The 27,611-nt window shown below is 43.6% G+C and overlaps 1 protein-coding gene across 4 annotated transcripts in view; it reads right to left on the bottom strand.

The window, feature by feature from the left end:
• Positions 1 to 27,611, bottom strand: part of LOC126537170 (glutamate receptor 1-like) — a 212,027-nt gene that overhangs the window by 1,227 nt on the left and 183,189 nt on the right. For 2 of the 4 annotated variants that reach the window (XM_050184353.3, XM_050184354.3), the window contains 7 exons: positions 25,142 to 25,340; positions 15,880 to 15,984; positions 14,930 to 15,174; positions 11,420 to 11,528; positions 8,677 to 8,814; positions 2,719 to 2,793; positions 1 to 1,381 (listed from right to left, as the gene is read on the bottom strand). The exon at positions 1 to 1,381 is cut by the window's left edge and continues 1,227 nt beyond it. In XM_050184353.3, the coding sequence (XP_050040310.1) occupies positions 1,280 to 1,381; positions 2,719 to 2,793; positions 8,677 to 8,814; positions 11,420 to 11,528; positions 14,930 to 15,174; positions 15,880 to 15,984; positions 25,142 to 25,340 (973 nt within the window). In that variant the 3' untranslated portion in view covers positions 1 to 1,279. Of the gene's footprint in view, positions 1,382 to 2,693; positions 2,794 to 8,676; positions 8,815 to 11,419; positions 11,529 to 14,929; positions 15,175 to 15,879; positions 15,985 to 25,141; positions 25,341 to 27,611 lie in introns of all 4 variants that reach the window. The other 2 variants (XM_050184355.3, XM_050184356.3) reach the window with 2 other exon arrangements.

Raw genomic sequence — 27,611 nt, forward strand, 5'->3', positions numbered from 1 at the left:
ACATCATAAAATGATTGGAAATTAAAATGATACAAGTCGCTTCCTAAGGAGTTCCCGAACAGTTGGGAGGATATATCTACAATACGTCAACAGCTTTGTTATATCTGTGTGACTTCAAACGAAGTTTCTGCAACGTCCGCCTAGACTAAAGGAACACTCTGTAAAAATGTATAAGTCGAGTTTATGTGATACTTGCTTGTAGCTGTCACATAATTGGTATGATGCACTTTAATGATAACGTAATTTGTTTTGTTTCAGGTGCCATCTTTTTCTACGTTCAAGCGTGGGATAATCACGAGGAGTAATATAATGATATCTAATTTTGAAATCTAAGCAATATTGAATCCCTATCACTTTCTCTACTGTCTTGAAAAGAGCTGTGCTTTGAACTCGTTGAAGTCTCCAAAATTTGTTCATGTACAAAGAGATCATACTGACCCGTCATCGTCAGTTCTGTGCTGTAAAATGATGTATCGGTGCAAGAGTAAGGCCTGCTTTTTATGCATATAAAAACTTGCAGGCCGTTGTGGTGGAAGCTTCCTCAAAGAAGAGACTACGTCGCTTGTTTTCGCCCCACTGGAAACATATTGGGGCTCCAATTCGCTATATTAACGACCTCGCGTTCGTACAGAAGCAGACGTGCGGCGCGAAATTAACTACAACGCATTGTCGCTTGACGTTTTCTCAACTTGATTTAACTCCAGCTTCGCATGGAGTCTTTGCTAACCTCAGTAGAACACCATGTGAGCGCCGAAAATGGCTGAACGCGGGTCACAGAGTACTATATAGCGGGAAAGCGTTCAAATTTAAACTTAAAGAAAGAAGACAGTTCTCACGATCTTCCTTATCCACTTGCAGTCAGGTGACGAGAACACACTTCTTGAACTCTACTTTTTCAGTTCAGAATTGAGCTGAACACCATAGGGAATTAGGTAACAGTGCTCTTACTCGTGAAAATTGTGTCTGCACGAACTCAAGCGGCATTGCGCTGCACAAATACCCGCTACAGTATATCGATAGGTTCGACCTGAAGAGAATCTGCGTAAAAATGTTGATAGATACTCTGTAGACCTCCACGCACACTCGGATTCTTCGGAGTCGGCACCGTGAATGCACAACACCGTTAACACTTTTGAGAGCCCAGATTCGATGTAGCAGCCTGTGCGCCCGGGCTCCTTCAAAAGTCCATCACACAGCGTTCACATGAGTGTCCGGTCTTCTGCGCTTGGAGTGTCTCTCACGGGTGTGCAGCTTGTATGAGCGAGAGGCTTAACTGTGGTCAGACCTGGGTGTGGGTGTTGTCTCCGGCGACAGCATAATGTTCGAGACTACCGTGGTCCGCTCCGACCATGTTCGCCGTGGGGCTGTACATCTGCTGGACCTGAGAAGAGAATGGAAACGAGGCGAAGCAGGATCAAGACTTAGAGCTTGAGCTAGAGACAAGGGAAGTAGCTGCGTTTAGAGATTGAATCAGTTGAAAAACACTATCTACTTGATTTGGTTCTTGAGGTAAACCGAGAAACACGTGCGATCACTGCACTTGCCTTTATTTCACTTTGTCGCAGCTCCTTTTTTGGGGCTTCTTTCTTTGCAAGAATTTACCGACTTGCATTGCACGTGTGCTGATTGATATAACACGCCATTGTCATCACGTGTGAGTACAATTTTGAGCCTCCGGCATCTAGGCGTGCACGGTGAATTCCTACTGACACATGCGCTTCTGGCTTACTATACTGCATTGTTTAAATGCGTTAGCTAGCTAGAAAACGTACGTAAAAGAGGCTTCTTTTATTTGAACATTCATGTCTGGACAGTACGTTTTATAACGACCTACCTACAAACATGCAAAAGCGTTAGACAAAAGTTCAGTAAAATAGAGAGAATATGCAACTACTAATTTGCAGGCGTCTAGAACGCTCGTGATGAATCGTAAAAATAGTATATATATATATATATATATATATATATATATATATATATATATATATATATATATATATATATATATATATATATATATATATATATAATGGTCAGCTGTGCTATACTGTCCGTGCGTGACGTTGCTCGCTCATGTACGTGACATGGGATTTCGCAGGTAACTGCGCTTGTTGACATCACTGCTGCAAACTCTCTACATTAATTAGGATGAACTTTTCTAATGTGCATAGTATATCTGTGTCGTAATAAATGACGCTAGATTACATTTTTCCTTCTTTCTTTTGCTATGCGATGTAAAACTCACAGAAGCATAGCGGAAGTCACGTGAGGTCTGCAACTGCATAGAGTGGCGGCCGCTCGATCAAAACGCACAAGGCGCGTGTTGATGAAGCGGCCGTGACAGAGTAAAGAACTTAGAACAGAATGGCTGTGCTTTTCAACACTTCATTAAAGACACACAACCACTCAACATTGCGTAGCTGGTCTTAACATGCGTAAATATGTAGATATGGTTAATTTCCGATTAACTTATTTTTCTAGCATATAAGATTCCTCTAGTACATTTAAATCAACACAAGCCATAGAAATTTACTTTTGGTTGCAGAAGTGCGAAAGGCTACTAAACAAACAGTGCAAGCGAAACGTGAGTTTTCGCTTATGCTGCCAGTGTGCTCTCAAGCAGACAAAGGTGCGTAGGGAAGTGAGGGAACTAGGGTTTCAACACGTCAAGAGCGCAGAATAAGGTTAAGTACCCAACTAGAGAGAGCCTTGCCGTACCCTTCCACGATCGCCATGTTGTGTCCCTGTGATGGACATTCGTACTTTGGCCTTCATTGCCTCATACATTGTCATCTGAAAAGAGAGACCAAAGCCTAAGTAAGGTAGGATGAGAAAACAACTGTGATCTGAATGGAACACGGGACATGAGCACACATGCATACATACACCCGGCGAACGCATTTTCAATAAGTACATTTGTTCTAAAATACTCTGTTAAGCCTGAAATGCTTTTAGCTCCCGTTGTCGGCTACCATCACGTGCCCTTGAGCCAGAAGCATGGAGAAAGGAAAGCATTGGAGAGCCCCGCCCAGCACGGATATGTTGGAAAAAGTGTGGCGGAAGTCAAGTGGAAGTCAACGTTGCCATAGCAACCGCGCTCCTGAAGCCCTTGCTGCTGCTCTGAAAAGTGAGATAAACTTTTTCGGCCCACGTTTTTCTCGCAGCGCATTATGTTCGCGATACAAGCTGACTTTGAACGATGGTTTGTAAGCTTGAAAGCTGTGTTTATGGTTTTTGTGTGTGTCAACCGGCAATAGAGACACTCAAGAAATCACGGCGCGAGCCTACGCCATCTTCTTCTTCATTATTATTATTATTATTATTATTATTATTATGTGTTACGTAGTAGTTCTGCGCAATTGTAGCAATTGTAGCAATTGCTACGAACGGGTGGATGTCTGATTTTCCCTTTATTCATTATTATTATTATTATTATTATTATTATTATTATTATTATTATTATTGAAACATACAAGCACACAAAGGAAACGGAGGGAGCAAGCTGAAAACTGCCACCGAGAGGGGCACAACGCCTGCTAACTCTTTCGGGAGGAATAAGTGAAAAGAGAAGATCAGAAGATGGGAAACGAATAAATAGGAAAGAAAATCGGAAATAAACAAATGACAGAGACACGGACAAAAGAAAGTATGATCGCGTAAGAAATGTCTATACGTGCCACGGGAAAACACAGGAGCATGGCTGCTTCGCTAAAACAGTTACACAAGTTTCGTAGACTTTGTTCACGACATGACGAGCGTCGGCAGCACACCTTTCCGGTGGCTCGTAGCAATGCAAGTTAAAAGCTCGCGCCTATCTGTTCCGACGAGCTGATTGGAGGCGCAAAGAGAGATGGCACACCAACATGGCTAGGTTTCCGGCTTCAAAAACGTGGCGTCAGGGCTTCTCCTATATTGTTTCTTTCCTCTATGACCAGGAGCCAGAGCCGCGTGTTTAGAAAAAGTTTACTTAAACAAGGGACGATACGAAAACTAAGTCACAATCACGGCGCAATTCCACCAGGACGACACAGCACGTTTTCAAAATAGTGTCCGAGTTCTCACTAACCTACATATAATAACATAATCTAATGTATAAAATGATGTTCCATATATACAGTGCACACAGTGACTATGTGCAATGATGATATCCGGGCACTCAAACGAGAACATACTAGCAAGTTGCAAAAACAAAACGCGATCATCCGGGCAAAGAGTCAAGACCGCATTACATACGCTAGTTACACAATATATTGCTTCAGAGTTCTTCCGAATGTTTGATAACGATATCACTCACGCTGTAACTTATATCACGCTGAAGTTTTATTTCTCATTTCCAATAGCGACGTTCAAAAGGTAGATATAGGACACTATACACTTGATTGTCATCCTTAGCGTTGACACAGAGTTGCCAGTACTCTTTTCAACGCCAGCGATCCTCGAGGTCCGCTGCGCGTCTGGCTCACCGGCAGCGTCCAAATCGGTAGCGTACGGCCACCGCTGGTACGGCGCACCGCGGATGGCAGTTTGACCGAGAAGAGGCTTGCAATGAAGTTCTGCCTGCGACGTGAAACTATCGCGTCCATATCAACCAGTGCAGAGTATGGCGCGGTGCGGTTTGGTGTGGCAGGGTGTGCCGTTGCGAACGTGCATTACACCTATTTTAAGATTGTGGCTAGTGTCATCTCCAACCAATTTCCTTTGCCGGTAGACATTTCCTGCTTCAATGTACTCTCGATTACGGGAGAGCCAACATTTTATTTGCCGGCGTGGTGTTATTATACGAGAGAGAGAGAGAGAAAGAAACAATTGCGGATGTCTCGCACTGGAAATGTGTACAAGCGAAGATTTGATGAACTGTAAGAGAAAGCGGTGCATCACGATAAGAAACGTGCAGCGCTTTCCGACCGACGAATGCGTCCCGCAACTCAGCCGCAACAGTCATCAGCCGCGATGACTTGCAAATGTAAGTTGTATTCAGGGGTCGTATTTTCGAGCGATCATTTACGGTGACACTGTTTGTGACATTCCGCGTGTTTCTGCAATAGACGCGTCGAAGTAGACGGCCGCGTTCCTGGCCCAGCGCCAGAACCGCCGTCAGCCGAAACCGCATGGCGCGTTTGTCGCCACGTGGAAAGTGACGGCACGCGCTCGAGCCGCCGCCGACGCGAAGGCATCCGCGCGAAGGGGACGGCAAGGCGCAACCGCACCGCGGCAAAGCTTCTACGATACTGCGGGTACAATCGGTGTGCGCCGCAATCCCCGATGCGCAGAGAGCAACACCAACTGGCGGTGTTGCAGGGATCTGAACTTTGAGTCACGTGACTGAAAGCTGCGCTCTCATTGGTAGAAGCGCACGCGGCATCGCTACACGACCGTTCTTGCGTCTTGAGCAGCTGCAGCTTCTGCACGCAAATACCTGCGACGACGACTATCAAAATGACGCGTCTAATCGCGGAGTGGTTCCCTTAAAAAACAAAACAAAAATCTTTATTTGCAATAGAGGAGACTAGGAAGTCAAACCCCTGAGTTGATTGGCTTGCAGTGTCTTGGTGGTGGTGATAAACTTTATTGAAAGGGGGAAGGGTAAAGAGGGACGTGGCTGAGGGTTAAGGCTCAAGTAAGGCCCTGGGCCTGCTTGGCCTTTTCCGCCCAGTCCACCAGTTTCAACGCATCGCTGACGAAGAGCAGAACGTATACGTTTGGTCTTTAAATAAAATGATTATAGTGAGCCAATTGTCAGGGTGCTATGAGGTGAAAGGTGTGAAGGCGGGTGAGGCGTGTTGTGTTGAGAAGCAGTGCGATAAAATGCGAGCATCATAATAATATTGATTATTCTCCTTCCTGCATTAGTCAAGCGACGAGATTTTGATTTTTTAGGCTGTTTACAATCTGTCTACATCTGCTAAATGCACTGTGCATTCTGAAATGTACTGTTGGTTGCAACGACTTCAAACTCCGCGCTCGCTGTTGAAGTGGTGTTCTGTCGAAACTCATTTTTAGAACCACACTACTCATGTAATTGATGTAATGTAATATATATATATATATATATATATATTGTGTTTTGACAAAAAAACGGGAGGGAAAGGAATTGTTCCGATTCAGCATGGTATGGCCTTCAGAACAATGTAAGAATCTTAAAGGATAGAGAATGACCACCACAAAGGTATTTTGTTTATTTTGTACCCATAATCCATGCAAGTGGTGGGCTCACCAATAAGTAATACTAACTTGGCTGCCCTGTGATGAATATTCTGTAGCTAAGTTTGCACCAAATGAAAATTTTTCATTGAAGTCATGGTTGTCGAGTGTTAGCAGCAGGTTTAGAAGTGAGTCAAACACCTTTGTTAGCTTATAAAATTACCCATATTTCTTAAATCAGCTTCAAATACATGCAGAATTAGCATTTTACACCTTAATAGTGCTAACTTCGCTGAGCAGCGCTTTCTGAAACCAAGGAGAATTCCTGCAATATGATTCTGCTTTTCGCAAAATGACATGTCATTCCTTTACAGCCATCCGTCCGTTGAAGCATGATTGAAATTTAGAAGTTTGTTAAATACATGGCGCACCTAGGATTATCGTGTCGCGCAGTAAAGACAAGACATGCCAACTTGAAATGGGGCAAATTTCCAACGCACTTTCGGCGTGCATATTGGCCTTCGTCAACGGGCGTATTTGTATCTACGTCATGAACAATGATGCGCTTGGTTACGTTCGTTGGCCGCCGAAGCATGCCTGTGCCACATACCAGAGCCGATGCTAGAACTGGTTCTAGAAGCAAAAGGCAAGGAAATAACACGAACGAGACGGGGCATTACGCTGGAAAGGGTATTCCTCACGACTCGAATGCCTTCATCATTTCCTTCATGATCGAACGTGGCAAAGAACACGCCATCGTGCGACAAAATTGAGGACGCTGGATTTGGAAGATGAAGATGGCAAGAACTGGGCCCAAATTCACGAAAAATTTTGTTAGTAAGTGCGATGCGCCATTGCCGTCCGCCTTCGCCTATAATATGCACGACATCATGGTTGGCTACCATCTACGTTCTAGCTAAGAGCCTTTTTTATGTAAATATGTGCCTTACTACGCTACATCGTGCTCAAAACACGGCAAAACAGATCGCATGTAGCTGTTCGGAGACGTAAGTGAAATTTGCCGTGCATCCACGCCGAAGACACGTCTGCTATTCTTTCCTTATTGTTTGACCTTTACAGCGCATACAGCATTCGGCTCGGGAAATGTGACAGCCGCACTTAGCACTCTCACTAAACTGTGTGGGACCAAAATACCCGTGATTTCTGTGACAAGGAATGGAGGACAGACAGCACCAGTTTAAAAAAGTACAGCTGGAACAATTGCAACCATGCGACGCAATCAATCACACAGTAAGCCCTCCGGAATTAAGCTAACGAATGCAGCTGAATTTCATGTTTGTTGTTAGTGCGCGTTATATCAGCAAACGTGCTTCATAGAAAACAAGTATATTCACAAACTCTAGGTCTCGCAACGTTTTCTACGTTTATTCACGTGTTGTATGTATGGTAGTCAACACCGGGCGAACAAGGTAGGTTCCAAGCTGGAGCAAACGCTTCCTCCCCCTCCTTCTCTCTATATAATCTTTATATTCCCTCTTTGCTGTCCCCAGAGTCGGGTAGCCAACCAGACGTATTTCTGGTTAACATCCCTGCCATCTCTCTTTTTTTCCTCCTCCTCCTCGTCTTCTTGTCTCCGCCGTGACAAAGACCAGACTCTCTGACGAAACGCTAGTTTTTTGCTGAGACATTGTTTGTTCGCCACTGTCAATCAAGAGGTCTTGCCCTAAAACATGGTAGCCGTGACGTGTTTTGCGACTTGGAAATCACTACCGGCTCCTCCAGCACGCAAAATCATAACCTTCGAGATCGGCTTCTGTTACTCAGAGGCTACAGTCGCTGGGGCGTCGACTTGCACACCACTTATTCAAGTCTACATCATCCTGTAAAAACATTGTCTTGTTTGGATATTCCATGTATGTTTTGCTGGAAACATATGTAAGGTAGTATTGTGCATTATTCACGTATACGAGGGACGTTCTGAAAGTAAGTTTCGTCATCTTTTGAAAGAAAGAATGATAGTACACCAGGTGAAACAATCGCCATAAGGATCCAAGCCCGTTGCTGGTTCAACGACGGAAGGAGCGTCAGCGGAGAAGGAATGACGCATGCGCAGAGCCCCGTAGGAGAGAGAGCAGCAGGAGACTGGCGTGCTCGAGGTAATTTGAGTGCAAATCACGATGACAGACGTATGCTCACAACGTGGTCGCCAATGGAAGTGCGTACTGTTATCTGGTATGAATGGGCGCGTGGGACTAGTGTGTCCGACAACCATGAACGCCTACAGATTGTGTACCGTGAAAAGGTCATGTCTCAGGTCTTGCATCGCAGGGCGCCGAGTTTTACCAGAGAGGTTTCTTCAAACTAATTGCATGCTACGACAAATGTGTCAATGTCGGTGACGACCATGTGGAGAAATACTGCTAGGTGTACAGTTGATGATGTCATGGTGTACTTTTCTTTTTGGCAGGAAAGTTCCCGCGTGAAAATAAATGACGAAGCTTTCTTTCAGAACGTACTTCGCATATTAAGAAACATGCCTATTAACATCACGTATAAATAAAATGGGTTCCTTACCTTTGAGCGCGCTGCTTCCATGCGAGATTTGTAGCAAAATTCTAGCAAGGCCACCACCATGGCCAGCACGAGTCCCCCGATAAGGATGTAAAAGCAGCCGGCGACGTTGCTCAGTGTCAACTCGTTCTGAGTGGACTCCTGCGAGCACAAACAACGCAGTGAATGGCACTACAAGGGAAGGGCACAGAGAGTCGAGCAACACTTACGCGCCGTGCCAGTGACGGTGTAGAGCACCTGCTGAGAATTAACTGGCCACTTCATTGCTGAGACATAATGCTCATCGCAGGCCACGTTTACATGGATGCGACTGTAGCCTATCGCATTATTCAGGGCATCGTTGTAATACTATGCGACAGCGTGTACGTGTGCCCTCCCCCCCCCCCCCCCCCCTCCCTTTGTTCGAGACATGTTGGAGCCTGTTCTTCAGCGAATGCGTTTCGCCGGTGAGTGGAGTCGAGCACACGATGTCAGCTGTTCCACTTTCCCTCTCTCCCACGGTGCGATACGCCAGCGTTTAGATCCACCGAGTGAGACAACTTACCCGTCTCGATCTACCTCTTCTGGCTCGCTTATGTGATTCGCCTTCCAAGTTCATTGCCGCCACGTGGTGCTCTAGAAATGCAATGCTACGTGCCGCCGTCGTGTTCACGTAAGCATGGTTATGTTAGCTTCCACATATAGCAAGATACCTTTACGTGGCGGGCCCTCCTGGTCTGACTATACCTCCGAGAGTTAGATTCGGGCCACTGATTTCCTCCCACCGCATATATTCTTTTTTTTTTGCTGTCAGGGTGATACTAGAAGTGTACCCTTTTAGATCTTGTGCCGTTCGCGCTTATTTGACCAATTGGGATATAGTCAGGTTGCTGCACAGCGACTACGACGATTTCATGAAGAGAATGCGACAAATATAGCCTTTTTGGCAAAGTGCAGGTAGGTAATGAAAGCGAGTGAGCGTTGGATGTACGCCAGAGAGGAGTCCGCGTGCTACTGTAACGTGGAACATGCGTTTTTTTTTTTCAGGTTAAAAAGTGTTTGCAATGATTATTGGCTGAAAATGGCTCAGAAAATGTACTGGAAAGTACCCAGCCTAAACCTAAAGCAGCATTATAAAAAACACTTTTACGAAGAGAATATGGTATTCAAGGGGAATAGTTGTGTATCTAATTATATGTGTACATGTGATGATATATATTGTAACATCGAGACGGCACACTTGCAGTTGGTTGCTGATCGTCTTGAAGCTCTCGTGAAGCTTTCTTTTTCGCTACTCGTGCCGAATCTCAACCCGAACAGAGCCATAGAGCCTATTTAGATTAACCGGTACGCACTACTGGCTGAACTCCAACTACGTAATGTGGTATTTTGAGTACACACACATTATAGCTCACATCTCAAGGTATCTACAGATACACTGGTACAGCTACGAACCTCGTAAAAAATTTGGTAAGATGTTTAGTTTTATTCGGCTGCACAAAGATTCGGGAGCATTAGCCAAGGCAACGATGGCGACAAGTTCTGTTATTTAACCTTGTTGCAACGCGGACCGAAACTATAGAAACATCAGAGACGTTGTGAAATTGTCGCTATATTGCGACACATTTGCTTGAGTAATCCTTCTTCTCTAGAATTAATATTTAGTATATCAGTTTGTGCCAGGCATGTTAGAAAGCCCCAGAATGTTCGAATAGTTCGCGAACAATTTCTCCGCGTCATTGTATCTCATTATTTTCGCAGAAGACTTTTGGTTGAGAAGGGCTGAAGCATTGGCTTGAAATATTCCTATTGAAGACGCCCATAAACCACATATCTACTAAACGCAAATGAACATACGGGGATTCCACATAAAAAAAAGTTTTTATGGCCTGCCACGGTAGCTTAGTGGCTATGGAGCTACGGTGCTAAGCATGAGGTCGCAGGTTCGATCGCGCTGGCGGTGGCCGCATATCGATAAGCGACGAATGCCAAAACAATCGTGTACCTAAATTTACGTGCATGTCAAAGAACTCTAGGAAGTGACAAAAAACCAGGAGTTCCCGACTAAGACGTGTCTGATGATCAGATCTCAGTTCTGGTGTGTAACACTCCAGAATTAACACACCAGAATGGTAAGGTAATTTTCACATGGGATCCCTACACATTCATATAATCATATGGGGCATGCCCTGTGTGATATATGGTAGCTCGGAGGTTTTACATGGGACTCCTATATGTTCAGATGGGATTAATCATTAGGGGGGCATACGGGTTTCTTTTTCAGAAGGGGCAGTGTCATCATACTGTAAAATAATAGCCCCTTTAAACAAATAATAGCACCTGTGTTTATTTCGTGGCTTTGAGTGCAAGAAACTTCTAAAATGAAGTATGCGACCGCCAGTAGAGAACTGCAATTAATCTAAATATTTGACATATTCAACCAATCTTTTAGTGGCCTCGCCTAAAAAAAATGCCGCTGAGCCAAAGCAGCGCGCGCGAGAGAGAGAGAGAAGCAACTTCATGTAGTCGCCTGCAGAACGACACTATGACTAAATGGCGCCGTGACGCGGGCCGTGACGCGAATATTGCGTGACGTAAACAACCCGCAGCCATCTACTGATATAATTCAAGAGCCTCATGATATGTGTAGCATCAGGATTGGCTGGAATTTCTTATAACGAAAATTTTAGGTTAATAGCTCTTTGTGAATACGGGCCGTGGTACGTAAAAGAGTGGCTCAGTAAGAAATGCTGCTTGTAGTACTCACCTTGCTGTCACCGCTTCTGCATTCACTGCGATCATACCACCATTTGTTCTCTAGGCGAGCCAAATCTCCGTTTTCTTTCATGCTGAGAACAGCGAGATTCAGCCGATCCCTGTGAACAAAAAAAGAAAAGAGCGTGTGTCGTTTTCGGGACAGTACTGAGTTTCTGAGGTATTCATTTTACTTGCTTGCTATTCAAAAACAGCAGCATTAGTAGTAACAAAAGAAAAAAAAATGTAAAAAGAAGCAGATGCTGAACAGCAACTGTGTGCATAATATTCGCAACAATTCTGTTTCGCGTACCCTATACGAACGCATGTTCTTGCTTGTTTACAAGTGGTGGGACTATCAAAATTAATGAAACCGCATGGGTAGACATTCCTACTCGATTCTGCTTGATTCCTGCTTAATTATAAGAGACCGTAGATGTCTTTATCTGTTCGTCATGTGCGAAAACTTTAGTTATTGAATGTTACAATTCTTCATTGTTGCATAATTGTAGCTTTCAAGAATAATGTCACCTGTCTGCTATGAGGATGCCTTGGCGCTATGTTAACACTGAGCAATGAAGTTTGTATCTTGCCGGGTATAGAAGTCAACTTGGGCGCCAATGCGTTGCGAATTGTGAGCAGGGTGACTAGTTTAAACAGTCAATTGTCACGTATGTGTGTTTTCCGGCTCATCTATAGTTAATGTCACAAGTTGACTTAAACGGCAATAACATGATTAATTCATTGCCTATGTCATAATAGTTTATTTATGACCCGTTTCTTCAGTACATGTTTAACTTCATTTATGTCTGCAGTAAGCCAGGCTTGCGATAGAATGCAGATGATCTTTCTTAGTTGCATAGAACTCTGTTCTGTATAGTTCTGCGAGGTCTTTTACATTATTCTGTTGCGCAAGTGGTACTGTTGCACAGGCGTATTTTCTGACACAAGTACTGCGCATCAATAATATCGCCATAAATAACTGATCGATCGTTCATCTTGAGAAGAAGTAACATGTTCCTATAGGGGTGGGCAGCGGAACCCGTGAGAAATAACACCGACCATCATTTAATATCCTGATCAATAACTGATGCAAGTCGGTTTCATTACAGGATTTGTCCATAGGCGGTTGCTTGTTGCTGTCATTTTAGCCACACGACTTTCGCACTCTGTGCACCCGATAGTGTACGTAATGCAGTACGCCCTCGAAAACTTGTTGTGGATGGATTTTGAATGAATATCTGGATAGTGGTTGAGCCCTTTCCCATCCTTACATAAACAGCGACCTCTTATTGCTCTGGCAGCACAAAGTATGCGGTTCCTCGATGAGATTTGCAGTAAGTTGTGTGACTGATGAGAAAGCAAACAAAACAAATGTGAAAAATTTCGTTGCTAGGAGGGCAGAAAGAACTTAGGCGTGGCATGCAACTGCAGTATGCTGAGCCTGAATAGAACAGAAAGCTGCTAGCTAGTCCATTTACCTCGGGTGCCCGAGTTAGTGTTCGAAAGTGGCTGGATTTTTTCATTTCTTAAGTCATATAGTGATTTTCCTTCACTTTTCCACTTAAAAAGCTGTGTTTTCTCATTCATGATGTATCTTTCCCGATTTGAGAGATTAATCCTTGCCGAACAGTTTATACCCCAAGAAAAGGAAGGAAACGTCGCGATGGCGTGGAAATGGCAGCATTTTGCTTCACAATTCTGTTGTTATGAGATACATTCATTTTAATATATATATCATACACACGTGTCCGCCCCATCGATAACGCAGCTGTTTTTAGCGCCGATATCTCTCCTGCTTATATACTTCGATAACCTTAACGTCACGCTATTGTTCACAGCTAGCGTTCTAATCTGTTCCACATTTTGACATTTTTGACTGCACCGGTGCGAGTTTGTTAGAAATCGCTAAGTCCGTTTCTCTTGCCGGACGCCGAAAAAGACTACGGAAGGTTAGTCATATACAGCTTTCGCTGTACAAAAAAAAAAAGAAAAGAAAACTGAGATCGTCAAAATTATTCCAGACTTCTCCAGTACAACGTGCCTCACAATACGTGTCTTTGTTATGCGGTTTTGCGTGCCTTTTGGCACGAACTGAACAAATTCTAATTTAATGCCGGCGAACCTCGGAGGCCGAAATACTGACGCAGCAGGATCATTTTCCGTCAGCCACCGATGCCATAATCCTACTAGATTTATTTAATGATTTATTGATTAACTTATTTAGAACTGGGTAGCAGACCATCCTCCAGCTACGAAGGAAGTGGTCACGGACCTGCGTCCTCATGGCGAGGTTTCTCCGCCTTCGCTTCTGCAAGAGGCACTGCTCTATAAAGAGTATCAGCCAATGACTACCGTGTCTAAAAGTTCGTTAGGATATTCACGAAAAGCAGCATGGATTTCTGGAAGTTGAGAGAAGCAGCAGGTGGTCCTGTGGGAAAACTGATGGCTTTCTACTGTGAGTACAGGAGCAATAGTGAGCAAATGTGTTAGTGAGAGCATTATCATGCTATGCAGGTCCAAATGTGTTAGTGAGAGCATTATCACGCTATGCAGGTCCATTATCGTGTTCTAAAGGTGTTGCGGGGCCTCTATAACACGGGCTGGTCACGTATTTACGCAGTTATAGTTGCCGCCTCTGCAAATATTTTTCTTCGTCCCATCTGATGGCCAAAACTGACGTTTTATGAACTACCACTTACAGGTTGAACACATGCTGGTCACACGAGACATCTTGTACTTGCGTTACATTAGACGCCCAGCTCCGTTCCAGTGCCCTCAAAACGTACAAGCTATAGGCTGTGCATAAAGCTACATAGTGTGCACTTGACGCACTGCGTGCACACAGAAAAGATATTGCGTATGTACAAGCACAGGTATTGACATAACATTTCAGGACGGGCAAGTCCTGGCAAAGCTGATTTTCTGGGAACCTAATTGCGTAATCAGAACTTGAAGACCGCATCATGAACTCGGTAATCACTGCGCTGCATAACAAACGCGTGCATTTCCAAGCCGCTGGGGAATGTAGGCTTCAGCATTCATGGGACAGGGGGTAGTACATCAATCTACGCTATGTAAAAGTGGGGCGGGGAAGGCTTCTATACTGGGCTGATACTTTTATTGAACCCTTTTCTGTTCTCCTTCATCAAATTTCTGCGAGGGTGGCAATAAAATAATCGGCTCTTTGTGGTAAACCATCAAAGGAAAACCGTTGTGAGGTGAACCAGCTCCCCGTTTATAAATAAACCGTTGTTATTCCTCTCCAGATACTTGTCTTCAGCTTTCCAATTAAAGATAACCTTGAACTTAATAGTCGTGGACTGCTGGGCACTTCACGAACGACTATGACGAAATTATACCGCAAGCACACAACGGCTGAAGAGACGACAGGGACAGAAATTATTATATTACCTTGCGCGTGTCTCCTGCTCGTATAGTTGGGAGGCATTCAGTTGGTTTCCATTATAACAAAACCCGGTGCCATCGAAAAAGCAGCCACACATGAGAATCGTCTCCATACCTCAGATTAGAACCAAGCGGCGTTGCGACGCCATATCCCTTGGCGTCGAGGTTCCTCCCCACCTTCATGGTGTCGCAGGGGTGTCTCTCGTTGATGTAGTCGTTCTTGGTGGACTCCATGAGGAACGCGTACTTGCCCTTGGACTCACGCACGCGCCGAATGCCTTCCTCGTACGTGGACGTGAAGACATGCTTGCGGGTGTTCATGAACTCCCACATCCGTGCGTACACGGCGATCTTGGAGCGCTGAAATAAACGCGAAGCACGCGTTACTGCGGCAGCCGTGTTACTGCAGATTGCCATCTACTTCCCAAGCGCACTCGGGCCACCACCAAATACATCGAGAAATAAATGAGACACCTACATGAACGCCTGATGCGTCTATAGCCACAACATGGAGCAGGAGTTTCAGTCCGTTTGAAATGATGGTAGAAAGGAAATGGTGGTGTAGGCAAATATGCATAAAAAAGTAAGAATAAAAGTGGTGCATGAAAACAGAGATCTTCTTGGCCAATCTCAGATTGACCTAGAGTACAACAAGAGTAATATAGTAAGAAAGCTTTTGTTTTTCTGATCAATAACATACTTTTTTTCTGGTAAATATTTAGGTCGAGACAGTAGGCGGAAAAGTGCCAATAAAGAGCAGGATTTCATTCATTTAATGACATAACAGCAGTCCTTAGAGCTCTGCGCTGCGACGCAAGAAGAGAGAGAGAGAGAATGAAGAGGAAAGATAGGGAGGTTAACCAGATATGAGTCTTCGGTTTGCTACCCTACACTGGGGATGGGGGATAGGATTTACATTACCAAGCATAGCGCGCTCACCAACATTCGTCAACAAAGTGAAAGAATGTGCAGGGTATAAATCATCATAGTTCATCGATGACAGACAGCCTTGATATTGTGACGGAGGCGAGATGTAGGCGAAGAATATATTTACAAAATATTTACAAAGATAGATGGGCAAGAGAAGGTGTCTGATCCTGTCCACGTGCAAGGGATCTCGTCGTCTTCATAGTTCTCCCAAACCTCGCGATCATCCATGTATCGACCGTTCTGTAACAATATAATATTTATACGTATAAGACAGCAAGCTGATGCTCATAATCAATATTACCTATTTCTTCTCAGAGCAGGTGAAAACCTATGGACGCGCAAAGCAAGGTTTATGATTTGTATAGAGAGCCCTAGGACGGCCAAAGTTGATTTTTCTTAGGAGAGGCAAACATAGTGGAACTAGACGCCGTCTTGAATAGGAGCATAGTAGGATTGGGCTTTATCGTCGGTTGAGAGCAAACTAATGATCACTAATTGGGTGCTATTATTTTGCACAACATAATAATCGTATATGGCTTGAAGTGGCACTCCGAAATGCCTACTTCTTCCTCATCGGAATGAGGGGAAGTCCCCAAGTTTAAGTTTGCGGGAGCAAATAGACAATCGCGCACGATCTGTGTGGCTGTCCACGTTTCAGTGCACAAAGAAAAGCTCTCTGCACTACGCTCAACAAGCAATGCAGCCATCCCTTTGCGGAAAACACAGTTGTAGGACCCCTGGTGATTGGTTCCTGCCGGTATTATGCCGAGTTAATGTAAAAGCGGTAGTCTAGCTTTTAAAAGCATCGAAACCGAATTAAAAACTGTAGTCGATGTCAGCTGTCATTCTTGTGCATGTGCGGAGAGATTCTCTCCATATCTTCCTTTCATTTAAAGCGAAGCTTTCTTTGCCTCTTCCTAGGGGTTTGACGTTCGTCGTCTAATCCTGCTGTAGATTTATTTATTTATTTATTTATTTATTTATTTATTTATTTATTTATTTATTATACCCTCAAGGTACATTCTACATTATAGAGGGGAGGGGCATAAGGAAAACAAAAAACGATAGCACTTATGGCATTATAATGCAAAACAGACACTTCAAAATAAGTAGAAAGAATAAGAGAACTCAGCAGGCACATGCAAATATAAATATCTAAACATAAATGGACCGTAATACGAATCGCAACATTGACTTGTTGGGGCATAATCACTAAGTTATGTTTTTCATTGTGGTCCTAAAAAGGACCGGGTGTGTTATGGCCACTAATTATGGTGACAACTTATTCCATTCTTTGTATGTTTTAGGAAAAAAAACAAATGTGAGTACGTGACTGTGTCACAATGAGGCATGGTGACTTTTTGGGGATGGTTAAAGCGAGAAATAAATGACGCCGGCTGAATCCAACGCGAACGCAGGGTGCTGTTGTGGAAGAAACGTTTATGAAAAAGTGAAAGACGTGATAGTTATTAATTAAATAATTTATTTATTTCTTTATTTAACGTACCTTACAGGTCCCGATGGGGCATTGAGTAAGGGGGGCTTAGTGGAAATTGTATAAACAATAGGCTGCAAAATTCCATTCAACACATATACAAAAAATGGTAAACAAGCAAAGCATGCCACAACTGAGCAGTAGGAACACTATATAAAATACGATACATGTGGGAGGGGGGGAGGGGGTGTTGTAGCACTGAATAAATTAGTAACACATAACACAAAGAAGACAACGTCAAAAGCCTACATATAAATGAAAATTTGAATCGTGAAAACAAACTGATAAGTTAACACTAGTAAAAAAGTTACCACGGGAACACCATGTACGCATGTGTAGATGCGCAGACAACCGAACAATCCTAGAGAACAATTCACTACACATCATGATTCAGGAGGATCAAGGGTTAGCTGGTGATATGAGCAATAGGTGACTGTCGAAATTTCACAGGGTTAGCTTCAGCGACTCTGCTATGGGGAAGGCTATTCCATAACCATATGGCACGTGGAAGTGCCGATGAGTTAATGGCGTCAGTATTACCGTAAATGCGTGTGAAGCTTAAGTTATTCTGTAGTCTACGTGACGTGTGCGTTGACATTTCAATGCCTGAAAGATTTTAGTTAATCTGATACACGTATTTATCAAATATGCACAAGAGGGCTATGTCACGGCGATTAATTAACTGTGATAGAGAAATAGTGCTTAATTTGCGTTACGCTTGAGTGCTGATTATCATTTTGAGAAATGAAGCGAGGAGCTCTATTTTGTATAGTTTCTAACATGGCAGTTAAATAGCTTAGATAGGGTGACCAGATCAAAGAGGAAAATTCGAGTTGTGGGCGGACCAACGTTTGGAAAGCAAGCTTAGGAATGGGAGAAGGCGAGTATCAAAGGTTTCGGTGTAAATACCCCAATGACCTGGCTGCTTTGACGCACACGTTAGTAATATGGGGAGTCAAGAAGAAGTTTGGAGTGAGGGTGATGCTTAGACACTTAAATGATGAGACATGAGATAATCTGCTGCTTTTTATACTGTAGCAAAAGTTAGAATTAGGATGCTTTCTGCTAAAACACATGATACTTTCTATCTAGCTGAGTTTAAATTCATTAGCCATTTGTCATACCAATCGGTAATTAGGCTGAGATCATCTTGAAAAGTCTGGTGGTGTGGAGAACTGGTAATGGGGCGATATATAATGCAATCATCGGCAAATATGCGCATGCAGGATGATTTGTTGTTGGGCAGGTCGTTAATATATATAAGGTACAGTAGGGGACCAGTACGCTCCCCTGTGGTGCACCTGAGGAAACATTGGAAAGGGACGAAAAGGAATTGTTAACGACATTGAATTGCTGTTAGAAAGAAAATTTCGGAGCCAAGATAGAGTCAGTGAATCCAGTTTTATTGCGCATAACTTATAAAGAAGTGACAATGGGCTACGTTGGTCAAATGCTTTTGAAAAATCAAGAAAGATGCAGTCAAGTTGTAAGTTTGAGTCCATGCAGAAGTGCAGATTTGTCGTTAATTTTAGTAGTTGCGTCTCGCATGACAAATCGCTTCTGAACCCACGCTGCTTAGTGAAAAAAAGTTATGAAATTCAAGGTGATGATAAACGTGGGGTGCGGTAATGTGTTCCGTCATTTTACAACAAATGCACGTTAGTGATATGTGTCGATAGTTTTCAAGTAGGTTTATGTCGCCGTTTTTAAATATAGGTACTACTTTCGCGGTCTTCCAATCAGTAGGAATCTGACCAGTTGTTATTGACTGCTAGAAAACATGAAATAGAATCTTGCTTGAAACCGAAACTGTATATTTTAGTATTTTGGAATTAATGCTATCGATACCTGCTGAAGTGGATAGCGGGGGGTTATTAATTACGTGCGCGATACCATCAATTGTCATGTCTATGTGTGTCATACACTGGTAGTCTGAATCCGTAACCTCTGGCAGATCATCTAAACCTTCCATCGTGAAAATGGCTGAAAAAAAAAAACTATTGAGAACTGAGGGACACTCGTTTTCTGGAAGATAATCGCCGTTATCAGTGTGCAAGGTGATGTGATTATCGTGACCATTAGGAGCCAAAATTGCTTGGGGTTAGAATTTGTTGTGGTTAGATTTGAGCAGCGAGGGAAGTTCTTGAGAAAAATATTTATCTTTAGTAGCAGAAAGAGCTTGGCAGTAGATTTTTGCGCGGCTATATTTTTCCCAAGCTGACAGGTTGTACAAGCGTTTTACGGCTCTATACAAACGCGTCTTCTTATTTCGGAGCTTACGAAGATTTTTGGTAAACCATGGATTGTTTTCGTCTGCTGTTATTTTTATTAGAGGCACGTGCTGTTCAGCCAACGCGCATAGCTTGTCTTTGAACATTAACCAGTTATCTTTAATAGGCCTTGTGTAGAACTAAGAAAAAGTGTACTATTAAAGAAGAAATATAGTTCTCGGTTAATTTCTTCCTCTTTATATTCCCCTTTCCCCCACTCCCAGTGTAGGGTAGCAAACCGGATGCTCTTCTGGTTGACCTCCCTGTCTTTCCTACCCTTGTTTTCTCTCTCTCGGCATAATTGCCTTCGTTGCAAGCGCATATTATCTTTGTTGTAACTCCCGGCAATTGTAAGGAACAATGGTTATTTGGAGTGAACTGTGATCAATAAAACCGTCTAGATGTGTTACCTCTCCCGTAGTCTCTGGGGTGTTCGTGAGAATTAGGTTAACAGGTTAGTGCCTAGAGCCAGTTGACGAACAATTTGAGAAAAATTATAGTCTATGGTTAGGTTGATAAAATCTGTTGAGAAGCGACATGATGAAGACAATTGTGAGTACGTCACTGTGTTACAATGACGTATGGTGTCTTTTTGGGGATTGTTCAAGCAAGAAGAAATAAATGACACCGGCTCAACCCAACGGGAACGCAGGATGCTGCTGTGGTAGAAAAGTTTATGAAAAATTGAAAGACGGGATAGCTTCTTTCGAGAGGCTAGCGATGGGAGATGCAAACTGCGCTTCATTTCAGTTACACTGGCACTCCTGTGGTAGTTACTTAAAATGAATCTAGCTGAGCGATTTTGCATGGCCTCAAGGCATTGAGGCCGTGCATTGCGCATTGGGTCCCAAGTGGATGCTGCACATTAAAGCTGTGGACGAACACATGTGGTGTAAAAAAAGCAATTTCAACGTTGAGGGCGCTATAGAGAAGTTCCAGCGAAAGTGTCTGAGTTTATGAAAAGAAAAGCTTTTGATAATATATGTCCTATGTGTAATTTTCAAGAGAGGTTATTAGTAATGTGAACACCAAGGAAGCGATAAGAAGTTACGGTTTGCAATGGGACATTGTTAAGATAATAAGTAGAGCAGGTCTAGTCATTACGAGAGTCTGTCATTGATTTGCACTTCTTTGTATTTAAGTCCATCTTCCAAATTTGACACCAGTTGGTGATGCTATCAAGGTCAGTATGAAGGGCTTTAATGTCGGCATCAATAGCAATATTACGATACAGCAGACAATCATCGGCAAATATATATATATATATATATATATATATAAAAGAAATAACAAGAGCCCAGGGCTGATCCTTTAGGCACACCTGAACTAACTGGCGCCGAAGGGGAGCAGCCATCGTTAGCAAAGACGAACTGAATACGAGAAGTCAAGAAAGCTCGTATCCCGGTAATTATCGCGGGATCAGTATTGAGCACAATACGTTTATGTAATAGCAGCGAATGGCCTGCCTTGTTAAATGCTTTAGCAAAGTTTTAAAATATGCAGTGAGCTACAAAACCAACCTCTCAATATGCATGCTAGTCGTTAGTGAATGACAGGAGCTGAGTATCACATGAAAAATCTTTGCGGAATCCGTGTTGTCAGGGAGCGCAAAAATTGTTGGCCTCCAGAAAATTAATCACATGTGTGAAGATAATATGCTCCATTATTTTGCAGGGTACGGATGTTAGGCACAATGCCCTCTAAATGTTAGGATGTTGAGTTTCCCTGGACTTGTGGATCGAAATGACTTTGCTTGTCTTCCAGTCGGTGGAATGGGTTTGAGAATGATACGATTGCGAAAAAATACATTCAAGAATGATGGAACAACATTCATTCGTGTTACGCAAGAATTTAGCATTTATTTGGTCAACACCATAAAAAGACTTTGGTTTTAAATTCTGGATGATTGCCTTCATTCCCGTTGCGCTAAATACATTAGGATCCATTAGATAACAGTGAAAAGTACATAGCACAGGAAGTTCACCCCTGAAGACTGACGATGTAAAATAATTACCAAACGAATCATTTAGCATGCTGGTGCAGACGTCGCTGTCCACAGAAACCTCAGATGATGTTCATAGTAATATTTTTTCACTCTTTACTCTTACAATATTCCAGAAACGCTTAGGATTGGATTTTAGGATTGGTAAACGTCTTCGTCGGTAGACATATTGCCGAGGAAGTGACCACGTTCATCAGGCGCGGAAGTGTAGTTCTGCAGGCGAACCACGACTACACCGAAGAGCTGCGTAGCAAAGAAGAAAATGCGTTAGCTTTTCATGCTTGTTCCAATTGTGCCTCCGTGCCCACTGACGAGGGATTGCTCGGTGCCGCGTATTACTTATTCTGAGCCTTGTGACGTCGATGATGTGGAGGCTGTGCAGTGACGAAAGTCTGTCACATGATGCATAAGTCCACGTGATGTGCTTGCGTTCCGTTGACGCCGGCAGGATGAAAGATGTCGTCGGTGCTGCTTCGTATTCTCGGTTGTCGGCAAAAAAATTGCCGAGGAAGTGACCACGTTTATCATATATATATATATATATATATATATATATATATATATATAACCCGAGTCACTAGGTACCTGCCACCGGCTACGTGCTCGAACAGACAACTTCGACATTGGGTATGTGTCACTGGCCCTGGATCCATTTTTGGTCAATTTATCAGAATGGATTTCCCAGTGGGATACGAGGGGCATGAAGCCTTAAATGTCGTACTTCTTTTGAAAATACACCTTTGATCAACACTCTTTCCTCGACGAGCATCGTAAATTGCCTTTGTCCTTGTAACGCAGACAGCTGACAGCTGCAAGCGACGTGGCTGTGCACACATCATGTACTTGTGCTGCTACCTCGCTAACTCAAACAAGCTTCGTGTCATTTATATTCCGACATTGCGTTTGATCTCTGTCATTTTTAACCGAATATCTTTAGCCTTTCCCCTTGCCCTGATGCAGAGTATCGAACTGCACAGTCACTATGGTTAACCTTTCTGGCTGTCGCCTCTTATTCCTTTTCTCTCTCTCTCTTGATATAATGCAAGTTCCTGCAACAGCCCCACGTGCGACAGATGTAACATCGACGAGACGCTCGCACACATTATCTGTGTCTGCCCGCGATACAGTGCTGAGAGACAAGTGATGTGCAGAGTACTGGACCAGTTGGACAATCGTCCACTTTCAGAACTAAAAGCTTTCGGCCAATGCTCCGGAAGAACATCCGCGTTGAAGGCCTTACTCGCGCTATTAAGGTTCTTGCGGTCTACGGGGCTTCACGACAGACTCTAAGAATGCCGCCCCCTACCGCTCTGTAGTGTACGCGCTTTGTTCGGGCTCGTCTCCCTTTCTTTCTATCTCCCCCTTCCACTCTGTTTCTCTTTTTATCCCCCTTAACCCTTCGCCCTTCGCAGGGTAGCCAACCGGAACTACCTCTGGTTAACCTCCCTGCCTTTCTCTGCATTATTTTCTCTCTTTCTCTCTCTCTCTCTGCAACTCCTTGCAATGATCAGCAACATTGTTTCAAGAACAAACGAATAGTCTGTTAACGCGTTGGCAAAGGCAAACAGTTCCTTTTATTTTGATTCGACATTGAAGGAGTGGCGTTTCTGTAGCGTGAAAGCATACAAGGTTCCATTCTGTTGCTACGAGAAAGCTACCGCGCTCGCCTCTTCAAAACGCGAGTACTTTTGGCACAGTTGGCACAGGAATTAGAAAAACAACTGGCGCAAACACTACTTTTTCCAAACTGAGTTTTCCTGTCTGTAGAAAGCCAACGAATGCGGTTATATACTGTGAATATATATAACGATGACTGCGCGCAGCAGTAAGTTAGACAATGTTGACCGATAATGCACAAAGTACGGTTAAAAATCTTTAAAGAAAAACATTCAGTGCTTCGGCCTGGTAAATTGAGGCTAAACACACCTGCACAACAGAATGGCATGCTAACAAAGCCATCTTTTATGTGCTTCTTCAGCTCGCAGTTGTGTAAGATAACTATACTATACCTGTTGTGCAACAGCATAACAAATTTAGTGCCCTTCCACTCTGTTAAGGAGGACAACCAGCAAAGCTATATCGGGGTAACTATATTAACAACTATATTGATTTATATGGTTATTGCTATATTGATTGAATAAAGACACATACACGTAACTTCGTGGTTTTTATCGTCTTTATTTTATCATTTGTCACCAGAGTGACCATAGCTTTGTGATCGCTGTAGCACACCGCGATCAGTTGTACTGCTGTGCTACACACGTTTTTACCAAACGTTAAATCTATACACGACCGGTGACGCGTCGTCGGCACATTGACGTCTGTGTAGCACTCAATTGCAGACCGTTCCAACAGGAAGTATACAATCCAATTGTCGTCGGGGCGCGCTAGGTCGACGTTCAAGTCGATAATTGGCGGGAACACTATTGCGTTTTATTTTGCGTTTCGACCCTCCAATGGGAGCGAAGGAGTGCCGCCATCCCACGTTTTCTATGTGGCCGTGAAGATCATGCGTCATAACATGGTCGATAAGATGACAGCATTCAGAGCGACCGCCCCGACTGATAACATCACGCTGAAATGGTAATGAACTCTATACATAGTCGGAAGATGGTAACATTCAGACCGACCACCACGATTCCTTTTTTTTACCGCTGATGCGCATGGCATTGTGCCGGAGGAGATGTCAGCCTACCGGCGACGGATGGGTCGACGGACGGGCGGACGAATCGGCTAGCCGTATACCGATTCGCTGTAATAACATGTATTGAAACGATTGCAGTAGGCGTCGCCTTTGCAGAGTGCCCAGTACGGTCAATTTGTGCGTTGCATCGTAGGAAACCAGAGAAGGAACAACATAACGATCGAGGCAAGAAAGACACTCACGCGATACTCGACATGACACTCTGTCTATGTTCGTGGGCTGGTTCCCTGACATGCAACCATACCAACATTGCCCCAACTTAACAGTGCTTTACGATGGTGCGTTGTATTTGTTCTCCTTTAGTGTTAGATACTATGTTGTGCGGGATGCGTGCACTTTGTTCAAGGTGCGGTGAGCTTAGTTCTATTTTTTTTTTTGCTGTATCGCTGTGACATATAATGAAATAATTGTTTACCGCGCACATTCCTGATAACCAGTCAGAATAGCTTCCAAATATTATTAAAGTTCAGTTCATATTCAACGGTAAGGCTTGCTTTTTTTCTTATGTTTAATTCTTGGGCAAACAGGATATGTCTGCAGGATTATATACTTGCCCCAAACTCTGCTGAAGTTTGACAGAGCTTGAGTCACTAAGAAAAGATTGTATCAAGCTTCTTTTTCAGGCAGGTTACATTTTGCTGGCGCATAAATAGTATCAGGAGGCATTTACTTGCTGCTATATTTTCTCACTTTTATATTGGATAAGGCACTATGATTAAGGAAAGTTATTTGAAATAGAATACAATAAAAGAAAGTAGACGCAATGACGGACATCTCACGGACAACTGTTTCGACAAGAAGCATGTGCCACCAAAACAGAAAACTGAAATGCTCTCATCGAAACTCTTATTGGGTTTCGAGCTCGTACTTCACTCTCTGATCACGTATTGTGAAATATTTCGGATTTGAATCATACATTGACTTACCCGGAAGAATTCTTGAGTAGAAGAGAAGGACAGCGTGCCGTACTCTACCTCCGTTTGCTTAGCAAGGTCGTCGGCGGAATTGATGGGCGTGACCATTCGCTCGACGGTCAAGAAAGCAGCCAGGTTGGCAGTGTAGCTCGATATGATGATGAGCGTGAAGAACCACCACACACTGCCAACGATGCGACCAGCCACCGATCTGAAAGGAAAGGCCCAGACTTCAGGGCGGGATGTTTTAGAACGAGGCATCCGCACTGCGTGGCAGAACCTAAAGAACGAAAGTGAGGCATTGCCGAGATTGCTGTGATTAGGTAGTGCTTACAATTGCTGAGGATTTTTCTGCTTACCTGGAACTACCATAGAGACTTTCAAGGTTAGTCTAATTTATGGTTACTCGGCGTGTTTCTACGGTAAGTGATCTGAATATGGAAGTGGAGATCCGCTCAAGTCAAATTTATGTTTTTTTATCTGTACTCCTGACTACTGCAATCCAAATTATGAACTCTTGGCCAAGAAACGTTTACTCCTGACTTTTATTAGAGGTTCTGAGCAAAAAGAATGAAATACACTTCAGGGTTTCTGAAGGAGCCCTTTTCTACTGAGGCCAGAGTTACATCATGCAGTTTTCGAAACAAAGCAAACCATGATAGCATAAATAGTTCCTCGTAGTTTGTCATTCGCTTTATAGACTTCTCTGCAATGTTCGAACACCCAATCAACAAACAAAGGTGTAGCGCATCCCCTCAGTATTCGTGTATCCAATTTACGTGCATAAATGCAGATACACGTAATCCCAGTCTAGAAATATCAGTGAAGAAAAAAAAAGATGTCGGTAAGGAACGCTTGTACTAAGAACAAGGTAGCTGCTTTTGATGTCAGCTCATATACAGTTAACAAGCTACAAAAAAAATATGCAAGCGAGTAGAAAAAAGAAGCTTATCTCGAACGACCCTGAACGGCAACCCAACGCCTCGCTCTAGGGTTATTTGCCCGTTAGGGCCAATTCGTCTCCGGGCCCCGCAGTCCTGGGCGCCATCCACCGATAAGGTTACGACATCTGCCCGTCGTCAGTGTGGGTAAGGTTTCCATCAACTTAACACCAGGCATAAGGAAAAAAGCACAAATGGTGTACGGCAGCTTATATGAGGAGTAAGAGGATTACTCGCCGCCGGAGAAGAGCAGAGAAAATGGGAGGGTAGCGACACGACAGGATCACGCGATGGCAACGCGCCCTGAGTGATCAACTAGAGATCGTGTCCATGGGGCCTTTGCCGTCCGAGACGCTGGCTATAAATGGAACCAATAAATTTCTTGTTAGCAGCGTACTCCCGCCGAAAACGCTTCGAAGGAGAGCGCTGGTGACAGCAAACTGAGACACCTAAGAAACCAGTAGTAGAAGATTGACCTTAGAGAGAATATGCACTTTCTTCGCCATTCGAAGCTTGCCATTACAGACGCGTGTTCATCCTTCAGGTTTGGTATCGGTGTTTATTTAATGTAGCTTTTATAACTTCTAGTGTAGGGGATAGATATATATGAATGCACGTGTAGAGAATGCGAAAGAAGATATTACGAATGCATGATAATGTGACTCACACGTAAACAATATCAGTCACCGCCTGTAGGTTATGTTGTACAAGCCTTGTCAGGACCCGAAGACGAATTGCATGTTGTTTTTGAATAAGCCACCTTTCTTATGTAACTTTCACACGGTGGTTTAAGAGTATTCGTGCAGGCGCGCGGCACTTTTGCCACTAAGTGTACTAATGAACAAGAAATCCCTTCAGGTTAAAGTATTACTACTTTGCAATAACGTTCGACTGAGCGCAAAGTAAAAGAACTTAACAAGAAAATTGACAATAAATTATAGAGTAATGATCAACATTATGTGCAATTATGCAGCTATTGAAACGAATGGAGGATAGTTAATAAGTATCTCTATCACTCTATCTCTATCGCTCTATCACTCCTAGGCTGCAACACTCGAAAAGCATAACTAGGAAGACTTCCAAAATGCCACGTCACCCTGATGAGTTACATTCCCACACACATGCAATACGACAACGACGTCGGCTACAGTCGTGACGCTAGCTTGCCAAAAAAGTGCAAAACGAAGATTATGTGTGCTTAGCATGGGTCATGGTCAGTGACGTTCTCGGTGACAGAGACTGTTTCACACGCGGTGAGGCTTCCATCATTTGCAGTGAAATTCTCGCGAGTTTCAGGCTTTTTTGTTCCTTGCGGCGAGCGACACGTGGTCACGTGACCATAGTGAACTTGTGTACATTTGTGCACATGCTTTTAGTGGTGCGTGCGTCGTTCAAACGGAAAAGTAGCGGAACAAAACAAGAGAGAGAGAGAGAGCAAGGAGAGGAATGGCAGGGAGGTCGACCGGACGAGCGCCCGGTTTGCTACCCTACACTGGGGGTAAGGGAAAGGAGAATAGAAAGAAGAAAAGGAGAAAGTGAGT

The sequence above is a fragment of the Dermacentor andersoni genome, chromosome 4 (assembly GCF_023375885.2).
Source record: "Dermacentor andersoni chromosome 4, qqDerAnde1_hic_scaffold, whole genome shotgun sequence".
In the NCBI taxonomy this organism is placed as follows: Eukaryota; Metazoa; Arthropoda; class Arachnida; order Ixodida; family Ixodidae; genus Dermacentor; species Dermacentor andersoni.